Here is a 25,544-nt window from a genome sequence, read left to right as displayed (position 1 = left end):
AAAATTTCTACAGATGAAACTAAATGCCTAAACTTCCTCAGTATAAAGGCCTTCCCTTTCCCGCCCTCCCCCCCTAGACACTTCACTCTTTCACCATGCCATAAAATCTGCAATACGGGAGCCTTGCTTTAACAAGCTACTGATGATGTGATAACCCTGAATAGAAAATGGGATTTTATGATTGTTATTCGTTATTTTAACCTTTGCAAATTCTAAAGAGCAACATTAAGGATGGGTGGAGTATGGTAAGTCAGAAGAGTTCAGAGTGAGAAGACAGAGATTATGTGGCAATGGGGAACATTTCTAGGCATTCTTACTTATGAGTGTTTAAAAGTACAGAATTTCTGTGAAGAGTTTAATGTTTTGGGGGGTTAGCTGGATTCCACTGAAACATACTTTCAACCTTGAAAAACAAGTAAACAGTTTGTCTGCAAAATTAATACATTACACATATGAATCTCCAAAGAATTGTAAGAAAAATATGCAAGTATTATTTTAAAGTTTCCACAGATGGATGAAGTGGGAGGAAGAGATTCCCTGATTCCTCCTACCCTTTTATAGACTCTCTTATCTACAAGAACCTACAGCTATAAGAGGTATTAAAAGGTCATCATCCCTGTGTCAGACCTGCATTAAAACTATTTATAAAAGTAGTGGGGTTTGGCCACATAAAGCTATGGACTCTGAATTAAATTTATATTCATTTCAGTTTGAAGCATTTAAGCCCTGATTCAGCAAGGTACCTAAGCACATGCTTAACTTTAAGAACACACAAATAGTCCCACTAACAAAGGGAAGCTTGTTCCTAGGTACCCTGCCGAAGTCGGGGCAGTGGAGAACAATGTTTTTTTCTGTGGAAAAATATACTGGTAAAAACATCTGAGCTACAAATGCAGAATGAATTTCAGGGTACTCACAAGAGCCAGTATGCAGCTCCCCTTAAAAATTGAGATTACAGAGAGCAGATTTAAAGGCTGCAATGTTAATGTTCTAAATTGACCTGAAAATTCTGGAACTGATTCTTTCAGTAAAAGTATCTTCTTTTCTGGAGCTTATGCTACAGCAAAAGTTCAACTCTCTTCAAATCTTTCATTATTTTCCAGAATACCATTTTTATAATTGTCTCATTATCGTTATTTTTAATACAATAGCACCCAAAAGCCTCATTCAGGTTCTGGGCCCCACAGCAGAAACATCTAGTACAGGGATCGGCAACCTTTGGCACGCGGCCAGGCAGGGAAAGCCACTGGTGGGCCGGGATGGTTTGTTTACCTGCACCGTCCGCAGGTTCAGCTGATCGAGGCTCCAACTGGCTGCAGTTTGCTGTTCCAGGCCAATGGGGACTGAGGGAAGTGGCGCAGGCCGAGGGACGTGCTGGCCGCCGCTTCCCACAGCCCCCATTGGCCTGGAACAGCGAACCGTGGCCAGTGGGAGCTGCGATTGGCCAAACCTGCAGACGCTGGAGGTAAACAAACTGGCCCGGCCGGCCAGCGGCTTTCCCTGATGGATCGCGTGCCAAAGGTTGCTGATCCCTGATCTAGTAAGTGACTGCCCCAGCCCTGAGGAGTTTATAATTGAAGCTGCAACAAGTGGACATAAACAAAAAAGAGGGAGTGCAGGAGGGAGGATCAGAGTAACAATGACAAGAACATATGGTTACAAAATTAGTAGGCTGAGTTTAAATTATAAACTAACAAACAACAGTAATGATACTAATAATTCTTACTGGTCACATACCTAGCCATTGGCAGTTTACCATAGGCAACATAATAGAACGGGTCTTAATGACAGATCTGAAGGAAAACAGAGGAGTGGCTTTATAGATTAATTTGGGGGAGAGTATTGTATATACACGGGTCAGTAGAAAGCGTGCCGGTGCTTGCTCAAGCAGTGGGGATTGCTCAAGCAGTGGACAGACAATGAGAATGGTACTGTTGGGTGAGCAAAAGACAATGTAAGGAAGGGGTAATAAGCCTTGTTCAACTCTTCAATATTTCAGATTATTTACTTTTGTGTCGGTTTTTGAGTTATGTAGGCAATTTAAAAGCATGAACATACCTGAAGCTCACAGAGCAAGTATTGGGGAAAATTCATCTATGGTATTCTCCGGCATTGGCTAAAGCAATGCAATTGCAGCATAAATAAAGAACTAATGAATTTCAGAGTTGAGTTTATATCTCTTGAAATTACATCTGTGGTATCATTTCTCACAAAGCTATGCCTTGTGACTAATCAGAAAAAAAACCTTTCTAATACAATGGCACCATATGTTTCTAATAGATTAATTAAGTAGTAAAAAGGGGGGACTTGACAGACGACGATTTGAACAGTTATGTGGAATAATTATTTAAAATTCTTCAGTTTCAGAGGGACTGTTTTAAAGCTTGGCTGATCTTGACATATCTTAATGGTGGACACTGCATGCCAGCGTAACTCTCTAACAGGTTAGAATGTGTTGTCTGTTTACTGAGTTCTCCAGCTGTTTAATACATCTACTCTTAAATAATTCAGGGTGCCTTTTTTTTTTTTGAGGACTTACCCAACAAATCTGTTTCTTTTTAAAATCAGTTTTATATTCCAAAAGCTTCTTATTAAAATCAGTCATATTATTTGTGATGTAACTGAAAAAATATAAATACAGCTATAATTTTTTTCTTTTTCACACTAAATAGAAAAATGGCAAAATAAGAAGGAAAGATATTTGATTTTTAACTTCTGAAAGTGTTTTACAAATAACAGGGGAAATTATCAAAGAGCTGTTTATGATCCTCTTTTCAAACAAAAAAACCCACCACAAGTTTAAATCTATTTGGTATAATTTGCTTATTAGGTGTTTATACTCTTACTATAAACTACACACACACACACACACACACACACACACACTCAATCGCTATATAATGAAAATCATGAAACATAGTATAGTAAGACTATAAATACATAATAGACAAATCATATTAAATAGATTTAAACTTGTGGTGCATTTTTTGTTTGAAAAGATCATCATAAACTGCCCTTGCTATTTTATTATTACATAAATATAAATATGTTACTATTTTATTTGTCCAACAAGATTTCCAATTCCTAAGTTATCATGTTCATGAATCAGTGTATCTGCGCTACAGCATTTTAAAGTCTCCGGCGTTTTTTTTTCTACAGGAAAACAAAGTATCTGAAAAATACATGTTTAAATCACACTACAAAAGTCTCACAGAATTTAGGAATCTTAGAAGGAATTTAGGGAAAAAAATAGAATTATTCCAATGAGATATTTGTTCTCCATTTTGTTGAACACTTCCAATCATATACAATATGCTCAATAGTCCATCATTAAAAACAAGTTATTTCAACATTAATACTAATTGTTTACCATTTTAAGATTAAAAAACATATTACTTCTCTTAACAAAAATCTACAGACTACTGGATGAGATCTATTTGATGGGGCCCCAAGTTCTGTCTTGTTATCCATACACCCACATAACTGGCTTTATCACCATTCTGTGCTCTCTTTACTCATATTACATAAAATCCCATTCAAATGCTTGTATTACAGAATAAGCTATCACAAAGGTGCCATCAACATGGGATTTTAGCCAAAATACTTCCACTAAAGTAATTGGGAATCAAGTATTAAAACCCCATAAACCATTTTGAAAATGTAGAGGAACTGTTTGTGTGGACACAGAAAGCTTTTTTTATTTTATTATTTTTATAAAATAATTTCATATTATGGCAAGTATTAGGGACTAGTCAACTCTGCTAAAGTGGAGTTTGGCAGTTTTAAACATGGCAAAGCATTAGCAATTTAACAGCCAGGCCAAATTTTAGAAGAGGCTTTAGACTGTGAGACTCTCTCTTTCACCACAAACTCACTGAATAGAAGAAAAAAACCCCAAGATTTTGTACTAAACTCTGCTTTATATATGTATTATATATAGTCTCAGAATCTTTACAGGCAGCTTCCTTAACTCTTACTACATATCACTTAAGATGATATGTGGGGTACTTGAAAAGGTGCAAGACTTTGTCATTTAAAAAACTATTAATTCCAGTGCTTCCTGCATGCTTATTCTCAAATCCATGTTGTTCTTGGGATCCAAATATGTAATTTAGAGAAAACCACAGGCTACAAAGTGAATGTATTCTAACAACTGCAATTGGATACCAACCAAAACAGCCTTAAGCATTTTAGTGCTTATCAATGAGAAGAGCAATATTTTCAGGATCTTGTGGTGCCTACATATGTATATCATACGCATCCATTTGATGAGGAGCCTCAGATACAAGACCTGAAATTCATTGTGTGACCTGCCTCAAATGCTTCTGGCAGGCCAGCTGTGGAAGATCTGAGGTTATTTCAGTTCTCGAGATGGGCAGACAAGACATTGGTTATAGAACTGCTGTATACACATTTGTGGAAGCAGTTAGAAGGAAAGGCTGCCACAGAAGGGGAGACATGCTCATTTTTCAGGAATATCAAGTGATCACCACAGCGCTCACAGCCAGCTTGAAGCTTCACATAAATCAGCAACATAAAGCACTGGAGTGAACATTAAATATTACACTACCACAGATGGGGCCTCCTTGACTGGGCAGAGAGGGTGACTGCCTGTGTCTGAGAAATCCTATCGCTATGAGTTTATAGGTCTCTCTAAACTGGCCCTGAAAGGAGTCCAAAAGAGAGAAGGTTCCCATCAATCTTGTATACAAGTGTTTCCCTAAGGAATCAGCCACATATTGCAGCATCTCAGCAACAGTTTATTCCAAGTTTTCTTGCTGAACACAAAATGAAAAGCAAGATATTTCCATCAGTAAGGAGAAATTTACAGTGTGCCTCCTCCCCAAGGAATCCATCTAATGGTGTGCTGTAAGTGAGCCATGAATCACCATTAGAAGTATGTGGATTTATTTTCTGCATTTGTTTTTCAAACTCTAAGTTGAAGTTATTGGTGATGCTGTACTAAGAATGAAATTCAAAAGCTTAGAAGTATGAGAAATTCTACAATAAAAAATTGCTATATAAAACTAAGTGTAACAGTTTTATCTATGCATTTGGATTTTTTTGTGCATCCAGCCAAGTAGTGAATACATTTTATTTAATAATTCCTGTTCTGATGTGCAGTACAAAGATAAAAATTCCGGCTGCCTATCCTGGAGCAAATTTCACCAAGTTCTAAGCCTTTGAAAAATCTCAGTTTGCACAAGATCAGTAGAGACTTGCTTCAGTTTTTCAGAGAATTTAGGTGATGAGTCCATCTGTACTGAGTATGCTCCAATCGCTCACATATCCTACATGTGACTAATACGCATGCGCCACCCACATAGAGTGACTGAGCATGCGCCATCCATGGGATACAGAGGCTGAGTATTCCTTGCAATTTCTGCTTCCAGCTGCTGAAGACTGCTTGGCACCAGAATTGAGAGCAGGGAGTCTGTTTTGCCAGTGCTCTGAATGCGCTCTCTGGGGTCCAGACAACGTAGAGGAGGATGCCACCTGACTCAAGTACAGACGGAAGAAGAGCTGGACCGGAAAGATGGGTGGAAGGTGTCTGTGAGGCAGGGACCGGCTGACCAAGGAGACTGGGACAAGGAACTACGGTTGGGAGGGCAAGGAGAGAGACACTGGATGGGCAAAGAGCCTGAGGGGAAAGAATGGGAGCTAAGGGTGAGGGGAAAATGGACTCAAACAGGGAGGCTCATGGGGGAGAGTAGGACTGGCCTGACCAGGAACCTGGGACTGGATTAAGAAGCTAGAGGGGGGTCAGGAGAGAAAATGACAGGGTCAAGGTGGATGGGACAACAACAACAAAAAACAGGTCAGATTAGTAGGGGAAATAGGGGAAAGAAGGTCTTTGATCCTCCAGAACCCAGAAAGGAACTCAAAGTTCCTGAGTCTCTCAGTGCCTTTGCTTAGAGCAGATAGCTGTGAACCCTCAACCGCTGCTAATGCTGCTCCATAGAGAGGATAAATAACCTACTACTGCTATCAGTTACTCAAATGGCAGAGTTCTAGGCTGTGAATATAAAAGGTTCCAACCCCACTGGTGAGCCACAGGATGTCAACATGATTCCAAATGATGAAATTTCTGTTTTTTCCGTTGTTTTTTTAAAACCTAGGAAATTACACACAAAAAGTTACATTAAAAGAAAATTAAGGTTGCAAAGTCAAACACTCAAAGTCAGGAAATGCCAGAATTAAAGTTGCTTGTGCAACCTTAATTAACCCACTCCTCTCCTTGTGTGCACCCATTGTGATACAGCCTTAAATTACATGCTCACATACTATTTTTTCCATGGGATCACTGCCTCACTCAGTGCATTAGATGGACCTGCCCCTGTGCTCACTGAATGGGCAGTTATTCAGTATTTTGCTTTCTCCTCACTATTCAAAGTGTGGCCATAGGCTTTATTTACTGCACACTATTCAAACTGTGCTCAGAGGACAGAATTATTAATTTCCTCATGAATTTTTTATGGTACTCATCACTACAGAATCTGAGTATTTTATAAATGTTAGTAGGGTTGCCAGGTGTCCAGTTTTTGACCAGAATGCCCAGTCAAAAAGGGTCCCTGGCGGCTGTGATCAGCACCACCGACCGGGCCGTTAAAAGTCCGGCCAGTCGTGCTGTGGGCCTAAGGCAGGCTAGTCCCTACCTGTCCTGGGGCACCGTGCTGCACCCCAGAAGCGGCCAGCAGGTCCAGCTCCTAGGCGGAGGGGCCACGGGGCTCTGTACACTGCCCCGCCCTGAGCACTGGCTCCGCACTCCCACTGGCCAGGAACCACGGCCAATAGAAGCTGCGGAGACGGTGCCTGTGGGTGAGAGCAGCACCTGGAGCCTCCCGGCCCCGCACCTAGAAACTGGACCTGCTGGCTGTTTCCAGGGCGCATGATGATGCCAGGACAGGCAGGGAGCCTGCCTTAGACCCGCTGTGCCACTGACCGAGAGCCTCCCAAGATAACCCCATGCCTCAACCCCCTGCCCCAGCCCTGAGCCCCCTTCTGCACCCCAAACCTCTTGATCCCAGCCCAGAGCACCCTCCTGCACCCCAAATCCCTCATCCCCAACCTCACACCAGAGCCCAGAGCTCTCACCCCAAACCCCTGCCCCAGGCTGGAGTCCCCTCTTGCACCCTGAACCCCTCATTTCTGGCCCCACCCCAGAACCCACATTCCCAGCCCAGGGCCCACACTCTCTCCCACACCCCGACCCCCTGCGTCAGCCCAGAGCCCCCTCTGAACTTCTTGGTTCCCCCCGCCCAAGCCCAGAGCCCACTCCTGCACCCCAGACCTTGGAGTAGGGGAAGGGCAAGGGTGTTCGGTTTTGGCCAAGTACAAAGTTGGCAACCCTGAATGTTAGTTGATTTATTTTTGCAACACTTCAGCGGAGAGAGGTGGTATTATACCCATAGGTAAATTAGGCACAGAGAGATTAAAGTCAAACGTGACCACTAATTTTGAGTTTGCAGTTTGAGATGCCTAAGGCCTGATATGCACACTACATAACACTATATAGCACGTTATATGTACAGAGTAGAGCTCCCACTGACAAGTTGCAGATCAGACCCCAGGAGTCTCAAGTCAGGCACCCAGAAATTAAGGAACACACAATTAGTGGACATCTGTGCAAAGTGTGGGTTAAGCAACTTGCCCAGCATCACACAGGAATTCTGTGGCACAGGTAGGGACAGAATCCAGTTCTCCATGGCAGCATTCAACTGCTTTAACCATGAGACCATCTTTTCTCTTCCCACAGTCCCCTGCTTCATTCAATGCACACCTGCCAACTTCTGCAACAAATAAGGTAGGGATTCTACAGAGAACAGCTTAATTCAATACACAACCCAGATTCCCAGAATAACTTAAGTACTTGCCTTTGCAAGATTAATGTTCTTTTCACAAACCTGTTTCTCTAAATTCTGAATATTCTGGGTCAGATTCTTTGCTAGTGAAAATCAGTGCAGGTCCACTGACTTCAGTTGAGCTATTTTACATTTAAGCTGACCATACAGTACACAAATTAATTGCATTCCATTCATCATATATTGAAAGAGTTGTTTATGCAGTGATTTAGTCCTTACCTACACCTGATTTTCACTGCAGTCAGGAGACTGTTTGCTTCAATAAATTCTTTGGGACATAGGTAATAAAACTGCAAGTACACTACACAAGTGTTTTTGTTGCCAGCAGCCTTTTTAGTTTTATGCATTAAGAGTTGCAACAAAGAAATAACCTAGTGGGAAATAATACAGATTCATCTGATGACTAATATGGCAAAATGGCTTCAAAAATAGCACTGTCACCTTTGAGTCAGAAGGTCTTGAGCTTGAAAATCCACATTAGAGGTTTGATTCACCCATGCAGGCGTGGGTTTTCAATACGCACTCAAAGGTGGTGATTAATCCAAGCAGAAAGCAGTAGGGTTTGCACTACTATCATCCCATGGAGGGGGTTCAGCTACAGAAGGACAAGGGCAGCTTTAAAATATGCAGCCCGAGTTTCACAAGTGCACTTGTTGGAACATGTTACCCACAAGATGCACTGAATCAACTGATCTTCCAGACACCTTCACCTTGCCTGCTGCCTGGATAGTACCATTCAAGTTTTGCAACTACGCTAGACAGCTCAAGAGCCCTGGCAAAGCTGGGGGTCCAAGAACCATGCATCACTGGCACCTTCTTCAGGTGGACTTTCCACCACCAGGCACTAGCATCCTGGGTTTTCACTGGCAGAAATCAACTGATGCAGAAGTCCACAGAGCCCTAAAGCTTGGATTCATATCCAGTGCCCTCTCTGCAATGCAATGCTTCTTTAGGCAGTATGAACTGCATTGTTATAGAAGAATGAAGCTTTACAGCGAAGTCCACTCTGTCCATCTCTGCAAGTTTAAGATCAAATGCCAGTTTCAGAAAGAGAAAAAAAATGTATAAGATAATTGCCCATCAGTCCTTTTCTTCAGCAAATTTGTACCGCCAAAGCTGTGTGCATGCTATTGCAAAGGGCAGAACAGCTAATCCATTTGTCTACACACAACTATTTCATTAGCAAGATTTATCTTATCTCTTGGTAATGCATTTTGAGAATGGAAAAAGCAGTAGCAAAAACAAAAGCTCTATTCTTTTAGCATGAGTTCTTTTCGGATATCTGAAGTACTCTCCAGATGGTGTAATGCAGTGGTTCTCAACCAGGGGAACACATACCCCTGTGGGTACACAGAGATCTTCCGGCGGTACATCAACTCATCTACATATTTGCCTAGTTTTACAACAGACTACATAAAAAGGACATGCTGATGATGCTCATTAAAAAAATGTGTTAGTTAAATTTGTGACTGAACTCCTTGGGAGAGAATTGTATGTCTCTCTATTTTACCTGCATTTTGCCATATATTTCATGTCATAGCAGTCTCGGATGATGATTCAGCAAATGTTAATTTTAAGAACACTTTCACTGCAGATTTGACAAAATGCAAATAAGGTACCAATGTGAAATTTCTAAAAATAGCTACAGCACTGGACCCAAGGTTTAAGAACCTGAAGTACCTTCTAATATCTGATTGAGATGGGGTGTCCCATGTTTCAGAAGTCTTAAAAGAGCAACATTCTGATGAGGAAATTACAGAACCCGAACCACCAAAAAAGAAAATCAACCTTCTGCTAGTGGCATCTGACTCAGATGATGAACATGAACGTGTGTCAGTCTGCACTGCTTTGGATCATTATCAAGCAGAACCCATCATCAGCACAGACACATGTCCACTGGAATGGTGGCTGAAGCATGAAGGGGCATAGAATGTTTAGCATATCTGGCAGGTAAATATCTTGTGATGCCAGCTACAACAATGCCATGCGAACACTTGTTTTCACTTTCAGGTGACATTGTAAACAAGAAGCAGACAGCATTGTCTTCTGCAAATGTAAACAAGCTTGTTTGTCTGAGCAATTGGCTGAACAAGAAGTAGGACTGAGTGGACTTGCAGGCTCTAAAATTTTACGATGTTTTATTTTGAATGCAGGGGTTTTTTGGTACATAATTCTACATTTGTAAACTTTCATCATAAAGAGATTGCACTACAGAACTTGCATTAGGTGAATTGAAAAATACTAATTCTTTTGTTTTTATAGTGCAAATATTTGTAATAAAAAATAATATAAAGTGAGCACTGTACACTTTGTATTCTGTCTTGTAACTGAAGTCAATATATTTGAAAATGTAGAAAACATCCACAAATATTTAAATAAATGGTATTCTATTATTAACAGCATGATTAATCACAATTTATTTTTTTAATCGCTTGACAGCCCTAATGGACATACATTCCAGATGCTTTGAAAGGAGAAGTTACTCAATGAAAAACAGTGTAATGTTTGTGTGTAAATAACATGATGTTGTTAATAACATTCAGTTTGGTATAAAAATATTTCAGCCAGGGTAAATAAATATGTTCTCAACACTAAAACCTAACAGCAATGGAGGCCAAATCCTAATGCAATAATAATAGCACAAACTACACTTAAAATTAATAGTAATTACAATATCAATTTTTATTCTGCAGTATTCTAATCCTATAGTTCATTTTAATTATATATAATTAAATCCATAATTTCTAAATGTAACATGGTCAAATCACAATACTGATACTGCAGCCAGCATATAAAATCCATCAACAAGACAAGCGCCCAACACAGATTGCTCATTTCAAAGAATGTTATTCATTTTAGTCCCAAAGTTACCTAAATTCTGCACTTATTTCCTATAGTCTTCACTTTTATCATTGACAATTATTTATATCAGACATAAAGAATCATTAAACTTAAGAGTTATTTACACTACAAGAATTAATCCCACAGTGTATCATGTTTCCCAAATAAATTCCATGTCCCTCATTTCGGGTCATGATTATGCATTGCTTACCATATTTAAGAGGTATGTCCCCAACAAGAAATTAAATCCCCCAAAAGACAACCTAAACAGGAAATTAAGTCCTCAGCCTTGCTAAGGAGATATCATCAATGTACTTTGTCACTGCAGATTAAGGGAGAGGAGCACTCTCAATGCCTGGTCTCTTTGTGAATAAAACTAATAGCTCTCCATTCTCAAAAGTACTCAGAGGCTGGCTATCTCAAGAGCTGCAAGTGAAATGCATATAAGAGTAGCCACTGGAGTTGATGAATATCCATCTCTGCCACATAATAAGGGCCTAACTTTTTGTATTCCTGCTGCGCATCATGTGATTGGAACCAGGATATATAGATCAGTCTCTTACAAGCTCTCTTGTGTTTTACACGCTCATTACATGGTATCAAAAGTAAACTGCTGAACAAATGAAACCACCTAAATCCCCTAGGCTGTAATGGGACCTGTGTAGGCACTGCCTGGGCTTCGGAAAATGATCATAACATGACAAAAATATCTGTCAAATACCTGTAAGCAGATTCTCATAACATATATACATCTACTGTATAAATAAGCAAAAGCATGATGCTATAGGCAGAAGAGTCTGAAATAAATATGGCTCAAATGCAAACTACTTCTCAAACAACAATTGAAAAGATCAAGCAAGAAACACAAATGACTTATCCTTACAATGCACTGACAGAGTAATTCTAGATGGTGGTCACACAGGAAAAGTCTAGGCATAAACCAAAACCAAACTTCATCTCATTGGTACTATGGAGAGGAAAGTACTTCATAATGATGGGATTTTGTGTCATATTCTATTCTAGTTTCGTATACTACCCTCATCACAATTCTAGTAGTGCATTAAGTGACATTGCTTATATTGGTCACTTGTGGGTTCGTTCTCTCTCTCATCCTCTCCCCAGAGGAGATTTGTTTGGGCATTGTAAAGTATCTCCAACTCTTATGATTTTATTGGGAGTCTAATGCTATTTGGTGTTTTTCTAGACCCTGGAATCACATCAATGAAACAAACTCAGCTTTCCTTTACAACAAACAAACAAACAAACAAAGTTTCTCACCTTCCTGGTCTCGGACAAATGCTCGAAAACATAATCCCCACAGGTGCAAAATGTGGAGGGCAAATGAAAAGACCGCCAAATAATTTTTTTTGAAATCTCATGATCTTTAATCCAGTCTCATGAGTTTTTGGGCTCAACTCATGATTTTTGACTACTTGGAGTTGGCAATGCTGAGAGTTTTTGTTTGTTTGTTTGTTTGTCACACTTCTGTTACAAAAAGGAACACACACACTGGACTAGCACTGATGGTGTAAAGTTACAACACTTCCATTAAACTTACCGGAGAATTTTGCATGAGTAAATTCCACATGTTTGAACTCATAATGCTTTAGGAACAGAAAATATAGAAAGCTGCACAAAAAACAAACAAAAAAATGAAGTTCTTCAAAATATTTTAATGTACATAAGAAAATAAACCAGTATTTAAAATGTCTGACTTTTCTGTTTTAAAAACTCTATTTTTAAAATAAACTCAGACAACATTTATTTGTTCTGGCCCTAAAAGAAAGTCTTGAACCCAAAATGTTTTTACTTCAGCACCTGTTTTTAAACATGAAGCTCTCCTCAGATTTGTGCCAGTTGACAAAACCACAGCAGGTAACAAGTCCAATAAATGTAACTATTCAGCAGGCTTCCTACCTGCTATTATAAGTACACTTTGCAAAATAGTTCATTTTTAGCTACCAGCTTTTCAGACAACTGATGTGAAAGAGTCCCCTAGTTATGTGGTGCATAAGGAAGTAGCTTGAATTTTTTTCACCTAGAAGGGTGTAGATTTAGATATTGTCTCTCCTGCAGCATTTCTTCCACTTTCAGACCTCACTGGAGTGTGGAGAATGAATGTAAGAACTCAGCCTAACAGCCAGAGAAGAATGACAAACTATTAATCATGATTAATTGTGCTGTTAAACAATAATAGAATACCATTTATGTAAATTTTTTGGATGTTTTCTACATTTTCAAATATATTGATTTTAATTACAACACAGAATATAAACTGTATAGTGCTCACTTTATATTTATTTTTTATTACAAATATCTGCACTGTGAAAAAGCAAAAGAAATAGTATTTTTCAGTTCCCCCATTACAAGTACTGTTGTGCAATCTCTTTATCGTGAAAGTTGAACTTACAAATGTAGAATTATGTACAAAAAACCTGCATTCATAAATAAAACAATGTAAAACTTGAGAGCCTACAAGTCCACTCAATCCTACTTCTTGTTCAGCCGGTCACTCAGACAAACAAGTTTGTTTACATTTGCAGGAGATAATGCTGCCCGCTTCTTGTTTACAATGTCACCTGAAAGTGAGAACAGGTGTTCACATAGCATTGGCATAGCCGGCGTCACACAATATTTACATGCCAGATGTGATAACCGCTTTAACCACTTTTCCAGAGGACATGCATCCATGTTGATGACGGGTTCTGCTCGATAACAATCCAAAGCACTGTGGACCGATGCATGTTCATTTTCACCATCTGAGTCAGATGCCACCAGCAGAAGATTGATTTTCTTTTTTGGAGGTTCGGGTTGAGTAGTTTCCACATTGGAGTGTTGTTCCTTTAAGACATCTGAAAGCATGCTCCACACCTCGTCCCACTCAGATTTTGGAAAGTACCTCAGATTGTTAAACCTTGGGTCGAGTGCTGTATCTATCCTTAGAAATCTCACATTGGTACCTTCTTTGTGTTTTGTCAAATCTGCAGTGAAAGTGTTCTTAAAATGAACATGTGCTGGGTCACCATCCGAGACTGCTATAACATGAAATATATGGCAGAATGTGGATAAAACAGAGCAGGAGGCATACAATTCTCCCCCAAGGAGTTCAGTCAGAAATTTAATTAACGCATTTTTTTAAAAAACGAGTGTCATCAGCATGGAAGCGTGTCCTCTGGAATGGTGGCCGAAGCATGAAGGGGCATATGAATGTTTTGCATATCTGGCATGTAAATACCTTGCAATGCTAACTACAAAAGTGCCATGCGAACGCCTGTTCTCACTTTCGGGTGACATTGTAAATAAGAAGCGGGCAGCATTGTCTCCTGTAAATGTAAACAAACTTGTTTGTCTTAGCAGCTGGCTGAACAAGAAGTAGGACTGATAGGACTTGTAGAGTCTAAAGTTTTACACTGTTTTGTTTTTGAGTGCAGTTATGTAACAAAAACCATCTACATTTGTAAATTGGACTTTCACAATAAAAAGATTGCACTACAGTACTTGTATGTGGTGAACTGAAAAATACTGTTTCCTTTGTTTATCATTTTTACAAATATTTTGCAAATATCTGTAATAAAAATAATATAAAGGGAGCACTGTACACTTTGTATTCTGTGTTGTAATTGAAGTCAATATATTTGAAAAAGTAGAAAAAATCCAAAAATATGTAATAAATTTTAATTGGGAAGCTATTGTTTAACAGTGTGATTAAAAGTGCGATTAAAACGGCGATTAATCGCAATTAATTTTTTTGAATTAATCGTGAGAGTTAACTGCAATTAAATCAATAAAAGTATGTGACATGAATCTAACAAATGACAAATACCAAGCTATATGGCAATAAAGTCTCATAATTTTTTTAACAGACTCTCTCTGGTATTCCAGGGTGAGTTCTGCTTTAAAAACAGATGAGACAATATTGCCCTGCAAGATTAATTTAACCAAGCATCCATTAAATACAAGTCTGCAAAAGACGACAGCTGAAAAAATCCTATTTAATTTTACAATTAGTTAGATAAATAAATTCTCCTCCTGGATAAAATATATACACATACACTTACATATTATATATATATATATTATACTCACACACACACTTTCCAAGTAGCTAGTCTGCATTTTTAATTAGAACGTATGACATGCTCAAAGTAGGAGTAGCAGTACTAAAAAGTACTTCAAGTCCTTAACTTATCCACAGCTATTTCATGCCATCTGCATGGCCTCAACATTCCTTCAAGCTTTGGCCAGCAATGTGCTGCCAATAATTTAACAAAAAACTTCCATATTTTCTTCTCTTTTCCTTATGGTAAATTCTATACCAGTTTACAGATAGGAAGAGTGAGTGACTAGATAATCTAGAAGTTTGTTTTCCTGTTTTAAAAAGCCTTTCTAATATCTTTAACCAAGGAAAGGGCTTCAACACTTTGTGACAAAAAGAGCCCTTGGCTGAAAATATTTATATTTTGTTAGTTAAAAAATATTGACTATATTGACAGTCTAGCATAGGGGTAATCAATAGCCCCCCCCCACTTGCTCTGGCCCAGGGCCCCACAAAATGGTAATCCGCCTCTGGTCATGCTAATCCTGCAAGTGATGATGCAGTAGGTCAAACACACACATACATCATGCCTTTGTGGAACTCTGTTCAAGTTAACGGGCACAGGGGTCCATCCATACAGAGTAACTTCCAGGATCAGGGCCAAAGCCACACCATTTTTCTAGCTATGACTCTGAGTCTGCAAAGACTTACACATGGGCTTAGGTTTATGGATTGTGAGGGGATTCCACAAAGGTCATTTCTTTAAATAAACATGTGTGTTTAATTATGAATAATGTCATTCATTCAGGAAGCAAACATCATGTGACTATAACAAAGTGTATATCCCCAGCTAAAAAGAAACTGCAATTCTCGGATGATTACTTCTTGTTATATCCAGGGAAATTCAAATGTTATTCTTACTTAGAACAGGGAATATTATATTGCAGTAAAATTATTTACTTTTCGAACTTTTCAATTGCTCTTTTAAAGACTTACTTGTTCATGAAAAAGTTACCTGTATTTGAATGCAAATTTGCAAATACACATTAAGTGTATTTAAGTGGCCAGTCCCCATGATGTGGTGTTCAAATAAACACAGGTGTGTTTATTTAATGTGCTGTTACTGAATATAGACATACACAAGTGTGTGCATATATATGGAACCCCACACTTCACATGTATGCTTACCGCTAAATCCTGGCATGATAGTGCACCCAGAGAAAGTCCACAGCAGTAGGGGGAACATGAGGAAGAAGAAAACCACAAGCCCACCTCAGCTTCCCACCAGCACAAAAAACCAAACCAAACCCTAAGCCAAACAACCCCATGAAGCAGCATTCCAGGGTGGAGTCTGGCATAAATCCAAAGTCAACAGATGTGTGTGTATGTCTCCTCACCCAACAATTGTCCTTATTCACACGTGTTCACACAGAGATTATTCATCCTTCTGGCAGTAAAGTGGGATGAGAGGAAACAAGACTGTCAGCTAAATATGGGTGTATATTATTTTTGTAGAAGGAGTGTACCTATTTGGGGGGAGCATTATGCATTGGTCTAGAAAATAGCAGGAATGTAAGAAGTTTTATGCATACAGGACTATTGCCAGATGTTCCTGACTTTATTTCTTAACCCAATATTGTCAGATTGGCAACATTTTCCATGGTGGGCTTCCTACTTATTACAGTTGAAATTTTAAAACAAAACTATTTTTGGAATTACCTGAACAAAAAAGGGTTTTTAGGTTTTGCTCAGTTTTAACATCTGAAAAATAAATTCCTTATGCTTGTGCTTTGAGTGTGTAACTCAATGCTGAGTAATGGCTGAGTGGATTCTCACTGAAATGTACAATGACACTAACTTCTACACTAAGCAGCATAAGAAACTTAATGGTCAATTTCAGTCCAAAATTTAGTTTTTCTGAAAATTATAAGCAACTGAAAATAGGGGGCTCTCACCAAGGAAGTGACAACTCAACTATGTAAGCCTCCTCTAAAAATCACCAACCTAGTTATACACACAAGCTTAATAAAGAATAATGCTGAAGGACATATTCCAGAGTAGAGTTTCCTTATGAACATGGAACAGAAAATTATTTGAGGGTGGCTGGGAAGAAGAATGGAGAAAGAATACCACATAATACTACATCAGATGACTTACTACATCAATCATGACCTTTATTCACAACAATAGTATATGTTCAGAAGAGTATCGGCACAGTTGCAAACCCAATACCAGACTTGACAGTCCATCAGTATTTTTCAGCATGATAAGTTATGTTTCAGGATATTTGTCATAAAGCCCTATTTTTTCCAGGACTGAAAGTCACCTGGGCAGAGAACAATGATATATACTTTCTCACTAATTTACTTCTTCAATTTCATTTTTATGCACAAGCACAACAAGTGATTCAGATGGCTCCAGAACTATACAAATCCCTAATTAACACAAAAGGGACATATTGTAAGCCCTGAAAGTAGCTGCTTCAAGATAGTAAGAAGTTCACAATCTATGAAACTACATTTCCTTACAAATGTATGCAGAAATCCATTTTTAAAAAGTAACATGTATCTACCCCACTTACAAGTTTAAGCTTTTCCCAATGTTACCTCTCTCAATCCTGAAAACAAAAGGGATATAAAATAATTTAAGAAAATGTTCATCACAATGAGTATAGTTTCACCAAAGACACATGAAATACCATATAGTAAGAAAAACTCCAACCTGTTCCATCATGCCTGCCCAAGATCCCTCCCCCTATTAGTACTTATGACTTTTAGGGAGGAGCTTAAACACAGTGCAACTTGACTTAACAAGGGAACAAAAAGTATAAATATCTCAGAAGGATACTTGAAATAACAGCTTCTGTTCTGCGCACCTGTGGCGGAAGAGCACCTCAGTAGGCTACTGAAAGGCTACTACATATTTGGAACTCTACACTATTCTGGTATGCTATGGTTTCATTCCATTTCATTTGTCTTCCAATTTAAATTAACCATAGGTCTGACAGAATTCAATTTTAATTATTTTTCCCAAATTTTGATAGATAGATATTATCTCTGTTCATTTTTTCCTATTTTTATTTATTTAAATTTTCAGTTGGGCAAAATTAGGAGTTTGAAGCAATTTTTTTTCAATTGTTATTGATTTAAATGTTCACAGTTGCAGGAAATTGGGGTGTGTGTGTGTAAGACAATAGTAGAGTCAGACAATAATTTAATGACAGATGTTGAGATTCAAAAAATTAAAGCTTTATAACCATTAAAATAAAAACTGTCAATATCACGTCTAAATATACAAAGTTAATATCCTTAAATCAAACTCTGATAAGTTTTCAAGCAGCATTTTTCTTATCTTGCCAATCTGCAAATTTCAATTATTATCAGTGGAAATATGTTTTCATCAGTTTGTGTATGTATGGCAAAATCAACATTTATCAATAAAAATCTAATCCTTCCTTATACAGGACAGAAGTTTACTGGGGCTCTTTAAGAGCAAGTGCCAGTGTCCTTGCTGCTGCAAGGGAAATTATTTCCAAAGGCTAAGGGTGAAATCTTGGCCCCTATAAAGTCAATGGGGGTTCCACTACTGATGTCAATGGGGTCAGGATTTTACCCTTTATAGATACAGTGTTAATTAGAAGGAGGTGATGCTGCCATGTTGCAATGCATATGAGAGAGACTTTTCCCTGATTCTAGAGGAGTCAAGATATGCTGCTCCCAAACCTAGCATTACAGAACCTAATAGCAAACTGACACTTTTTTCTGAAAAGAATTTAAATTGTTACATATTTTAATATGCTGATTATATTTAATAAACAATTTAAAAACTGTTGATTGGAAGAGTATGGGACAGAATCTGATCTGGTAAGATTACAGATTTTATATATCTATGCTTTAAAAATGTATTTAAAACATTTAACCACTTTCTCTGACTAAAATAGGTATACTTTAAGAAATCACTAGAAATTCATAGATTTGGGAGCAGTTTTGTATAAAGCCGTACTGAATCTGTAATGTTAAGTATTTTAAATACAACTTATTTGTTCATTGCTGCAAATCCTGAACTGATCAACTTATTTTTTTAAAAGGGAACAATCATTTGCATAAGTATTTTTCCTCTCTAATGCAGAACAGATTGGGGAATATGCAGGTACAAATATCCTTTCTGCTGCTGCTTTCTCTGAACATTGTCCATGGCGGTGATGGTTTTTTTTCTGAACGATACCAAAAACAAGCCAGCATGAAGGGGCCACATTTCTTACCATTTAACGTAAAAAGTCAAGGTAAGTTAAATATTTTTTAAGAAATATTATAAGCAGTTATACCCTATGTATGTTCATTACAGTACAGATAATCTCTCTTGTTGTTTTACTGTTGTTCACTGTCAGTGATAACTGTTTAGTTCTAAATGGCTATTATGTCACTGCAGACGGAAATGGGACAGGTTCTGACAGTAATGTCTAGAGAGAGAGAGAGAGAAGATGCTACTCTCTTGGCTGAGAGGAAGAGGGAAACTCCCATTTTATAGTACAACTAAATAAGAAGAGGTAGAGAGCATGCGAGCAGCAGTGATTTTGAATTTTGCCATTACCATTTAGAATACTCTTGAAGCATATATACTCATATATAAAGACTTGCTCAGTGCTCATCAGTGCTCTTGACCTGGGAAATGACTCTCAAAAAAAGCAATCAAACTGGACATAGCAATAAAAAGTAACTGGGAGTTACATTAATAAATCAGCTGGCTGTAATATTCAGACACAAATGTAGGTGTCCAATCATATTCTACTGTTACATTTGTTTCCTTACTTAAAATTCAACGATGGTAAAAGCTAGTAATGCTGAATATTAATCCAGTATATATGGACCAAATTTAGATCTCTGTTTCCACATTTGTAAACCCAGGGTAACTTCACTGAAGTGATCTGAGTTACAGTGATGGAAGTGAGATAAGAAAATAACCCTATAACATAACTGCTAGAAAATAATACACATCTTTATTAAAACAGACTAATTTAAACACCTGAAATATAAATTGGTTTTACAAAGATTCTTCTGAACATGCTTAATTATAGCTGCACTATAAAAATATTTCTTTTGAACAGGTCATATATTTTTGAACTCACTTCACACAGACTTTGAGGGGATTATTATAAGTATGTATTTTCCTCTCTCCTGTGTATGAAGTTTGTGATTATAGATAATATATATTAAAACCACTATAGAAAAGGTATATGAAAGCCCTCTTTTTTTAAAGTATCTGTTAAATTGAAACAAGCATTCAATACTAACAATCAAAACAACTTTCTTGAGTCATCTCTAGCATGCAGAAACTAATCTATTAATGCTCTCCAAATTGTTGACAAATTTCACATCAGATAACTAGGAATAGAGTATAACTGGTTTCTATAAAGTATGATTTCTGAAAAAATGAAATGAGTACACTGCACTGAACACCATTAATATATCTGAGTGTGCTACTGTTACTACATGTGTGTGTTTTATATAAAACAGCAAGTTCAGTCAATGCAGCTGCACAAAGATCCAGTACTTTTTAAATCATCTATGCCAAAATGTTTTGTGCCCTAGCTGCATACGCAACATACAAATAGTTTTGAAGAATAAGACTAAAATGAGCATGATATTTAAAAACCACAATGGATCATCAGAATCCAATAAATCAAGTTTTATAATTGATTCTACATATTACCCACTGGCATTTTCTCCTCAGTGGAGATTTTTGCTAAAAATTAACTGATAAACTAAAAGACTAGCTTTCTTGTATCAACATGACCATTTAGGACCCAGTCCTGATCAATACCCTCAAGTCAAATCCTATTATCCTCAATGAAAGCAGCAAAGAGTCTTGTGGCACCTTATAGACTAACAGACGTTTGGGAGCATGAGCTTTCGTGGGTGAATACCCACTTCGTCGGATGGATGTAGTGGAAATTTCCAGGGGCAGGTATATATAAGCAAGCAAGAAGCAGGCTAGAGATAACGAGGTTAGTTCAATCAGGGAGGATGAGGCCCTCTTCTAGCAGTTGAGGTGTGAACACCAAGGGAAGCGAAACTGCTTTTGTAGTTGGCTAGCCATTCACAGTAAATTTCCACTACATGCATCCGACGAAGTGGGTATTCACCCACGAAAGCTCATGCTCCCAAATGTCTGTTAGTCTATAAGGTGCCACAGGATTCTTTGCTGCTTTTACAGATCCAGACTAACACAGCTACCCCTCTGATACTATTATCCTCAATGTGCATTGAAAGTACTGAACACTGCCTGTCAAAGCATTTAGTACCTGGCTGGATCTTCAATTCTGCTGCCGGAAAATGCCAGTAAAACAGAAGTGACCATTCTTTTCTTTCCTACTGTACCAAAGGGTGCCTTCAGAGTAGTTTTTAATCTTTGTTATAGCTCACCTACATGTAGCTGTATACTTGTGCAGGAACGTGGCAGTTGCAAATAAGAGTCGTGTGAGATCAGGAAAGCAATCTTGATCATAAATCCTTCCTGCTATCAGTAAAAAGTTGTCTTAAAGTCTGTGTCTTCGGCATGAGTATTGACTGGTGTCCTGTCTGCTACTGTACCTTCAGTCTGAGCATTGACTTGTTTTTGTTTTGTTTTTTCCAAGTGGCTTACGCATTTTATTTAAAAAACCTCATTTTTAAAATAATTTAAATTCAAAACACACCAAGTTGTTTGCCCTGTGACCAAAAAAAAATGTTGCTCATGACTTTTAAATTTCTGTAATTAATAGACATACAGCTGGTGATTTAACTTTCACTAACAGACACACCCACTCTGCTATGTTTACAGTCCAGATTTTCACTGACTTGTCATTCGGTTTTCTCTAGAATTTACTTACCAAATAATAATGCCCCTCAAGAAAATGAATAAAAAGTCTATCATTCAATTTGCTGTTTGTTTCATGAACAGAGTCTTGCTAGTTTCCCTTGTTGGGAAGGACTTACTTCACAGAACCCGAGATACACTTCTGTTTTAACTTATCCCAGTAGCTGTTCAGTAGCAGAAACTCTCAATTCTGTGATCTTTAGTCTCTCTCTGTAAAAGCAAGACAGATAAAAGACAGGACAAGACCACCTTCTTCACTTCCTCAAGTGGAGGGCACTCATTCTAACAGATCAGTCATGATGGTCAAAGAGAGCTGCCTCTGTAATCCATGGGGTGAGGACTCCGTGGGATTTGGTTACGGAATGGAGTGGTAGGGTAGGGAGAGTCCCAGGGCAGAAAAGGGTGGAACAAGGGATCGGCTACTGTCCATAGCGTCTTCCCTTACTCATTTTTTTGTATGAAAATACTTCTTGAAATAGGATTTTAGGCAGCCCTTTGGAATGTATTTCCCCATCTTCCCTACTTGCAAACTTGAATTATTCCTGTCCACTTTTCTCATCACTATGCAGACAATCAACTCCAGGATTTTGAGCAGAGTCAGAGATGTGGTTTTTTTCTGAAAAACCCCAAATTTTACCTATTAATTTACATTAAAAAAATGACTGGAGAAGGTAGGGAGTGGAAAAGGAGGAGGCAAATGTTTAGGTCCCTCCCAACTTCTAGGAAACAGAAGTAGAACCTAGATAATTCTTCCTTCCCAACCTATTACTCTGTAAATCTTAATTTATATTTCCCAGTCTTATTTTTTTTTAAATCCACAGCTCTGGCTCTCCTTCACTGGATCCAAAGGTCAGTAAAATCTGTTAACAAGGGGCATGTGTAAACCCCGATCTGCTCATTGGTGACAAATAACTATTTTTCTCCATAATTTTATTTTAGTAGTTGATTCTAATAATGATGGGTGGGATTCTGAAAAAGAACTCAGTGTCGGCATAACTCTAGTCCCACTGAAGTCAATGGAAGCTTTACCATCCACTTCAATAGGAGCAGAGTTGGGTGATGTTAGAAATTCTTTTTCAAATCCCACTCATAACAACATCCCAGGCAGAGAACATAATTTTCTCCTCTTTTGAGTGTGTGTAGCATTATCATTTGCTAAATATATTATGATACTATTTGCAGAACTTTGGTTCACTGCTTTGAAGTCTGCAAAATTCCTGGTTGAGGACAACCACACAACTAATTCTAAAAAAAAAAATCTCAAGCTTGCTGGTTGTGCTTTCTCCTCACATTGAACTTGATATGTAAACAAGGTCTGGCTAGAGTCAGAGTACATAGACCACGTTGTGTGTCAGAAAATACATGCCAAGAATTTTTTTTTTAAAGTGGCCAACCAACACTTCAGTTATCCTGGTTAAAGCTATTGCTTCCCGTAATCTTTTCACCTGCCCTGTTATACCATGATTTAATACACCTTCCCTTTACAAAACAGAAGGACTGGGATTTTAAACACACATATTAATTTTAAAATTAGATTTAAGAAGAGGTCCTGGCTTGGCAATGTTACAAGTTCCAAACTCCAAATGCAAAGAGATGGGTAACACATAACATCCTAACAAGTGTAAATGAATGAAGTAACTGCACACACTGCTTCCTTCTAGGTTCTTAGTGGGGTAGGATTTTCTCTACCCTTCTAAACCTCTGTGTAAAGAAAATATCGACCTTCTCGGGTCCACAAATATGCCTCCTTTAACTATTGCATTGCCATTTGCAGCTACATTCTGTGAGGGGTTAACAGGTCTTAAATTCTCACAGAGTATTTCCCAGAGCCCCAGGGCTTCAGCCCTGCAGGACGCGTCAGAGCTTCCGCGGGTTTGAAAATATTCACCAAAGCTATGCTCCAGATGGCGCTGGTTAAATTTAAGCCCTGGGTGGTAGCATTCCATTGGCAAGTCTATACAAGAGACAAAATGTTGCCATGCAGCTAGTGCATTGAACATCACTGGAAATGTATTTTGGTCACAGTTCAAAAAGTCAACAATTGCCAACAGATGCCATATAGTTATCCCAGTTTTCCCCCTATACTATACTTGGAGTAGGAGAAGTGAGATTCTTGAATGATATTTGCTGGCAAAATGCTGATTTTTTTTATCACTTTGTGCTTAAGGCAACAAACCCCTTGCCTTTCCCTAGAGGATGCACTTAACCAATTTTTAGATACGTGTCTATCATTCCTAAGGATTTGTACAGAACTTACTGACCTGAATTTGTTACTGGGAATGGCAATGCTCCCAAGTAAACTATCGCCTAACATGGCCCTCTAGGGGAGTGGGTGATGGAAAAATCAAGTGTTCTGATTCACATCAGCAAACCAAGTAACATTCCACGAAGGGGTGTGGAGAGCCAGCTCTGAGTGAAGACAAGGGTCTATTTCATCTGACTTATACAAATAAAGGAGAATTAGAACAGAACCAAAGTGATTTCATGGTATGAAAGTGTAGCACGGTGAACTGAGTATTGACCCTTTATGGGAATTAAATTCACTTGGCTCGGCTCTTACATTTCACCTGGTGGGCCTGCACTAAGCTTCCTTGAATTACAGAGTAATTTGGAGAGCAGACTTGGCCAGAGTCACATAGTCCACACTGCCAAACTGCCCTCTTTATATACCTTATTTACTCTTTTTGGATTCTACTACATTTAAAGGTAGAATTCATGTAGTTAGAGCGGAGGTTTACTTCTATTTTTTTTCCCCTGTGGTTGGACAACAATAATTTGAACACCATATATATCACTTTAAGAAAGTTTCAATTATTTGTATTAAGGCTTTGTTTGAAATTATTTTAACTGCAACAGCAATATTTTAAACTGTGTATGTTGCTGTGCCTCAGGTATTGTCCTTTGGCACTCTAGGTAACTGCATAAAACTCCCATACTAACAATAGTTTACATTTTATTCTTTGGCCTCAGTTTTCCCCTCATCTGGTTATGAATAATTTGCACAATTCTAAAGAGTCCTGATCAGTGGTGGATTAGCCACTTGAGGCCCATGCCCAGGGGCCCCAGCCAATTCGGGTGACCCCAGCACCTCAACAGGAGTGCTGGGCGGGCGGAGCAAGTGCCCGTGCCCTGACTCCGCTCTCCCACAGGAGGACTAGGCAGGCAGGGGAAGCCCTCATGCCCCAAACCCACTCCCCGGCAGGAGTGCCAGGTAGGCAGGGGAAGCCCCTGTGCCCTGACCAGGTTCCCCGGCTGGAGTGCTGGGCAAGCCCCTGCACCCCGACCCCATTTCCCCAGCAGAAGCGCGAGGAGAGTGGGGAGCACTGCAGGCAGAAGGGGTGGGGAGGGGCCCCCACTTGCTCTGGCCCAGGGCCCCGGGCCCCACAAACCTTTAATCCACCTCTGGTCCTGATGCAACCTCCGTGCAAATTGTGTGTCAAATTCTGTGCATCAAATTGGCCACTGTTAGAAGCTGCAGTCACAGCAAGGTTTATACACTGACCACAGGAAAGGAAGACAGCAGGATATATGAGTTTGAAAGAATGAGTGGAAAGGATAAAAGAACAGCAGCCTGGGTGTCCCTCGCAGTTACATTCCCTACAGAGATGTGAGACACAGAAGTAAAACTGAAAGAATCTGAAGTTCCAAATTAAGCTTCTGATGCCCAACCTCACTCTGCTTACTCTGTTTTATAGAATTTAAGATGCATTCTAGCTGACAGTTTGTTATACTTTAGAACAAAGAAATCTGAAATGGCTACAATTATAAAATGTCTAAACCAAAAGTAATATAAATATTAACTTAGAGAAGCAATGAGTATTAGATCCTCAAATTTCTATAGTTACTTTAAAAAATACCCTCTCGTAGGTTTTAATTAATTTACTACTCATGAAGGGTGACAGATTGACAGCCCTATTCACAGAACACATAGAGCATGGGGAGCAGCGGTG

At 38.7% G+C, this 25,544-nt stretch overlaps 2 protein-coding genes across 3 annotated transcripts in view; one reads left to right on the top strand and one right to left on the bottom strand.

Moving 5' to 3' along the window:
- Nucleotides 1–25,544, bottom strand: part of LOC123366466 (dermatan-sulfate epimerase) — a 275,329-nt gene that overhangs the window by 215,123 nt on the left and 34,662 nt on the right. The gene's annotated exons all lie outside the window — the stretch shown is intronic.
- COL10A1 (collagen type X alpha 1 chain) overlaps nt 1–25,544 on the top strand; it is a 61,037-nt gene that overhangs the window by 25,423 nt on the left and 10,070 nt on the right. Inside the window, exons 2-3 of one of the 2 annotated variants that reach the window (XM_045009974.1) lie at nt 2,362–2,444; nt 18,868–19,021. In XM_045009974.1, the coding sequence (XP_044865909.1) occupies nt 18,883–19,021 (139 nt within the window). In that variant the 5' untranslated portion in view covers nt 2,362–2,444; nt 18,868–18,882. The remainder of the gene's footprint in view (nt 1–2,361; nt 2,445–18,867; nt 19,022–25,544) is intronic. The other variant, XM_045009973.1, reaches the window with a different exon arrangement.

Source organism: Mauremys mutica, chromosome 3, assembly GCF_020497125.1.
Source record: "Mauremys mutica isolate MM-2020 ecotype Southern chromosome 3, ASM2049712v1, whole genome shotgun sequence".
Lineage (NCBI taxonomy): Eukaryota > Metazoa > Chordata > Testudines > Geoemydidae > Mauremys > Mauremys mutica.
Note: the sequence above shows the minus strand (reverse complement) of the source record. Positions and strands in the feature narration are given on the sequence as shown.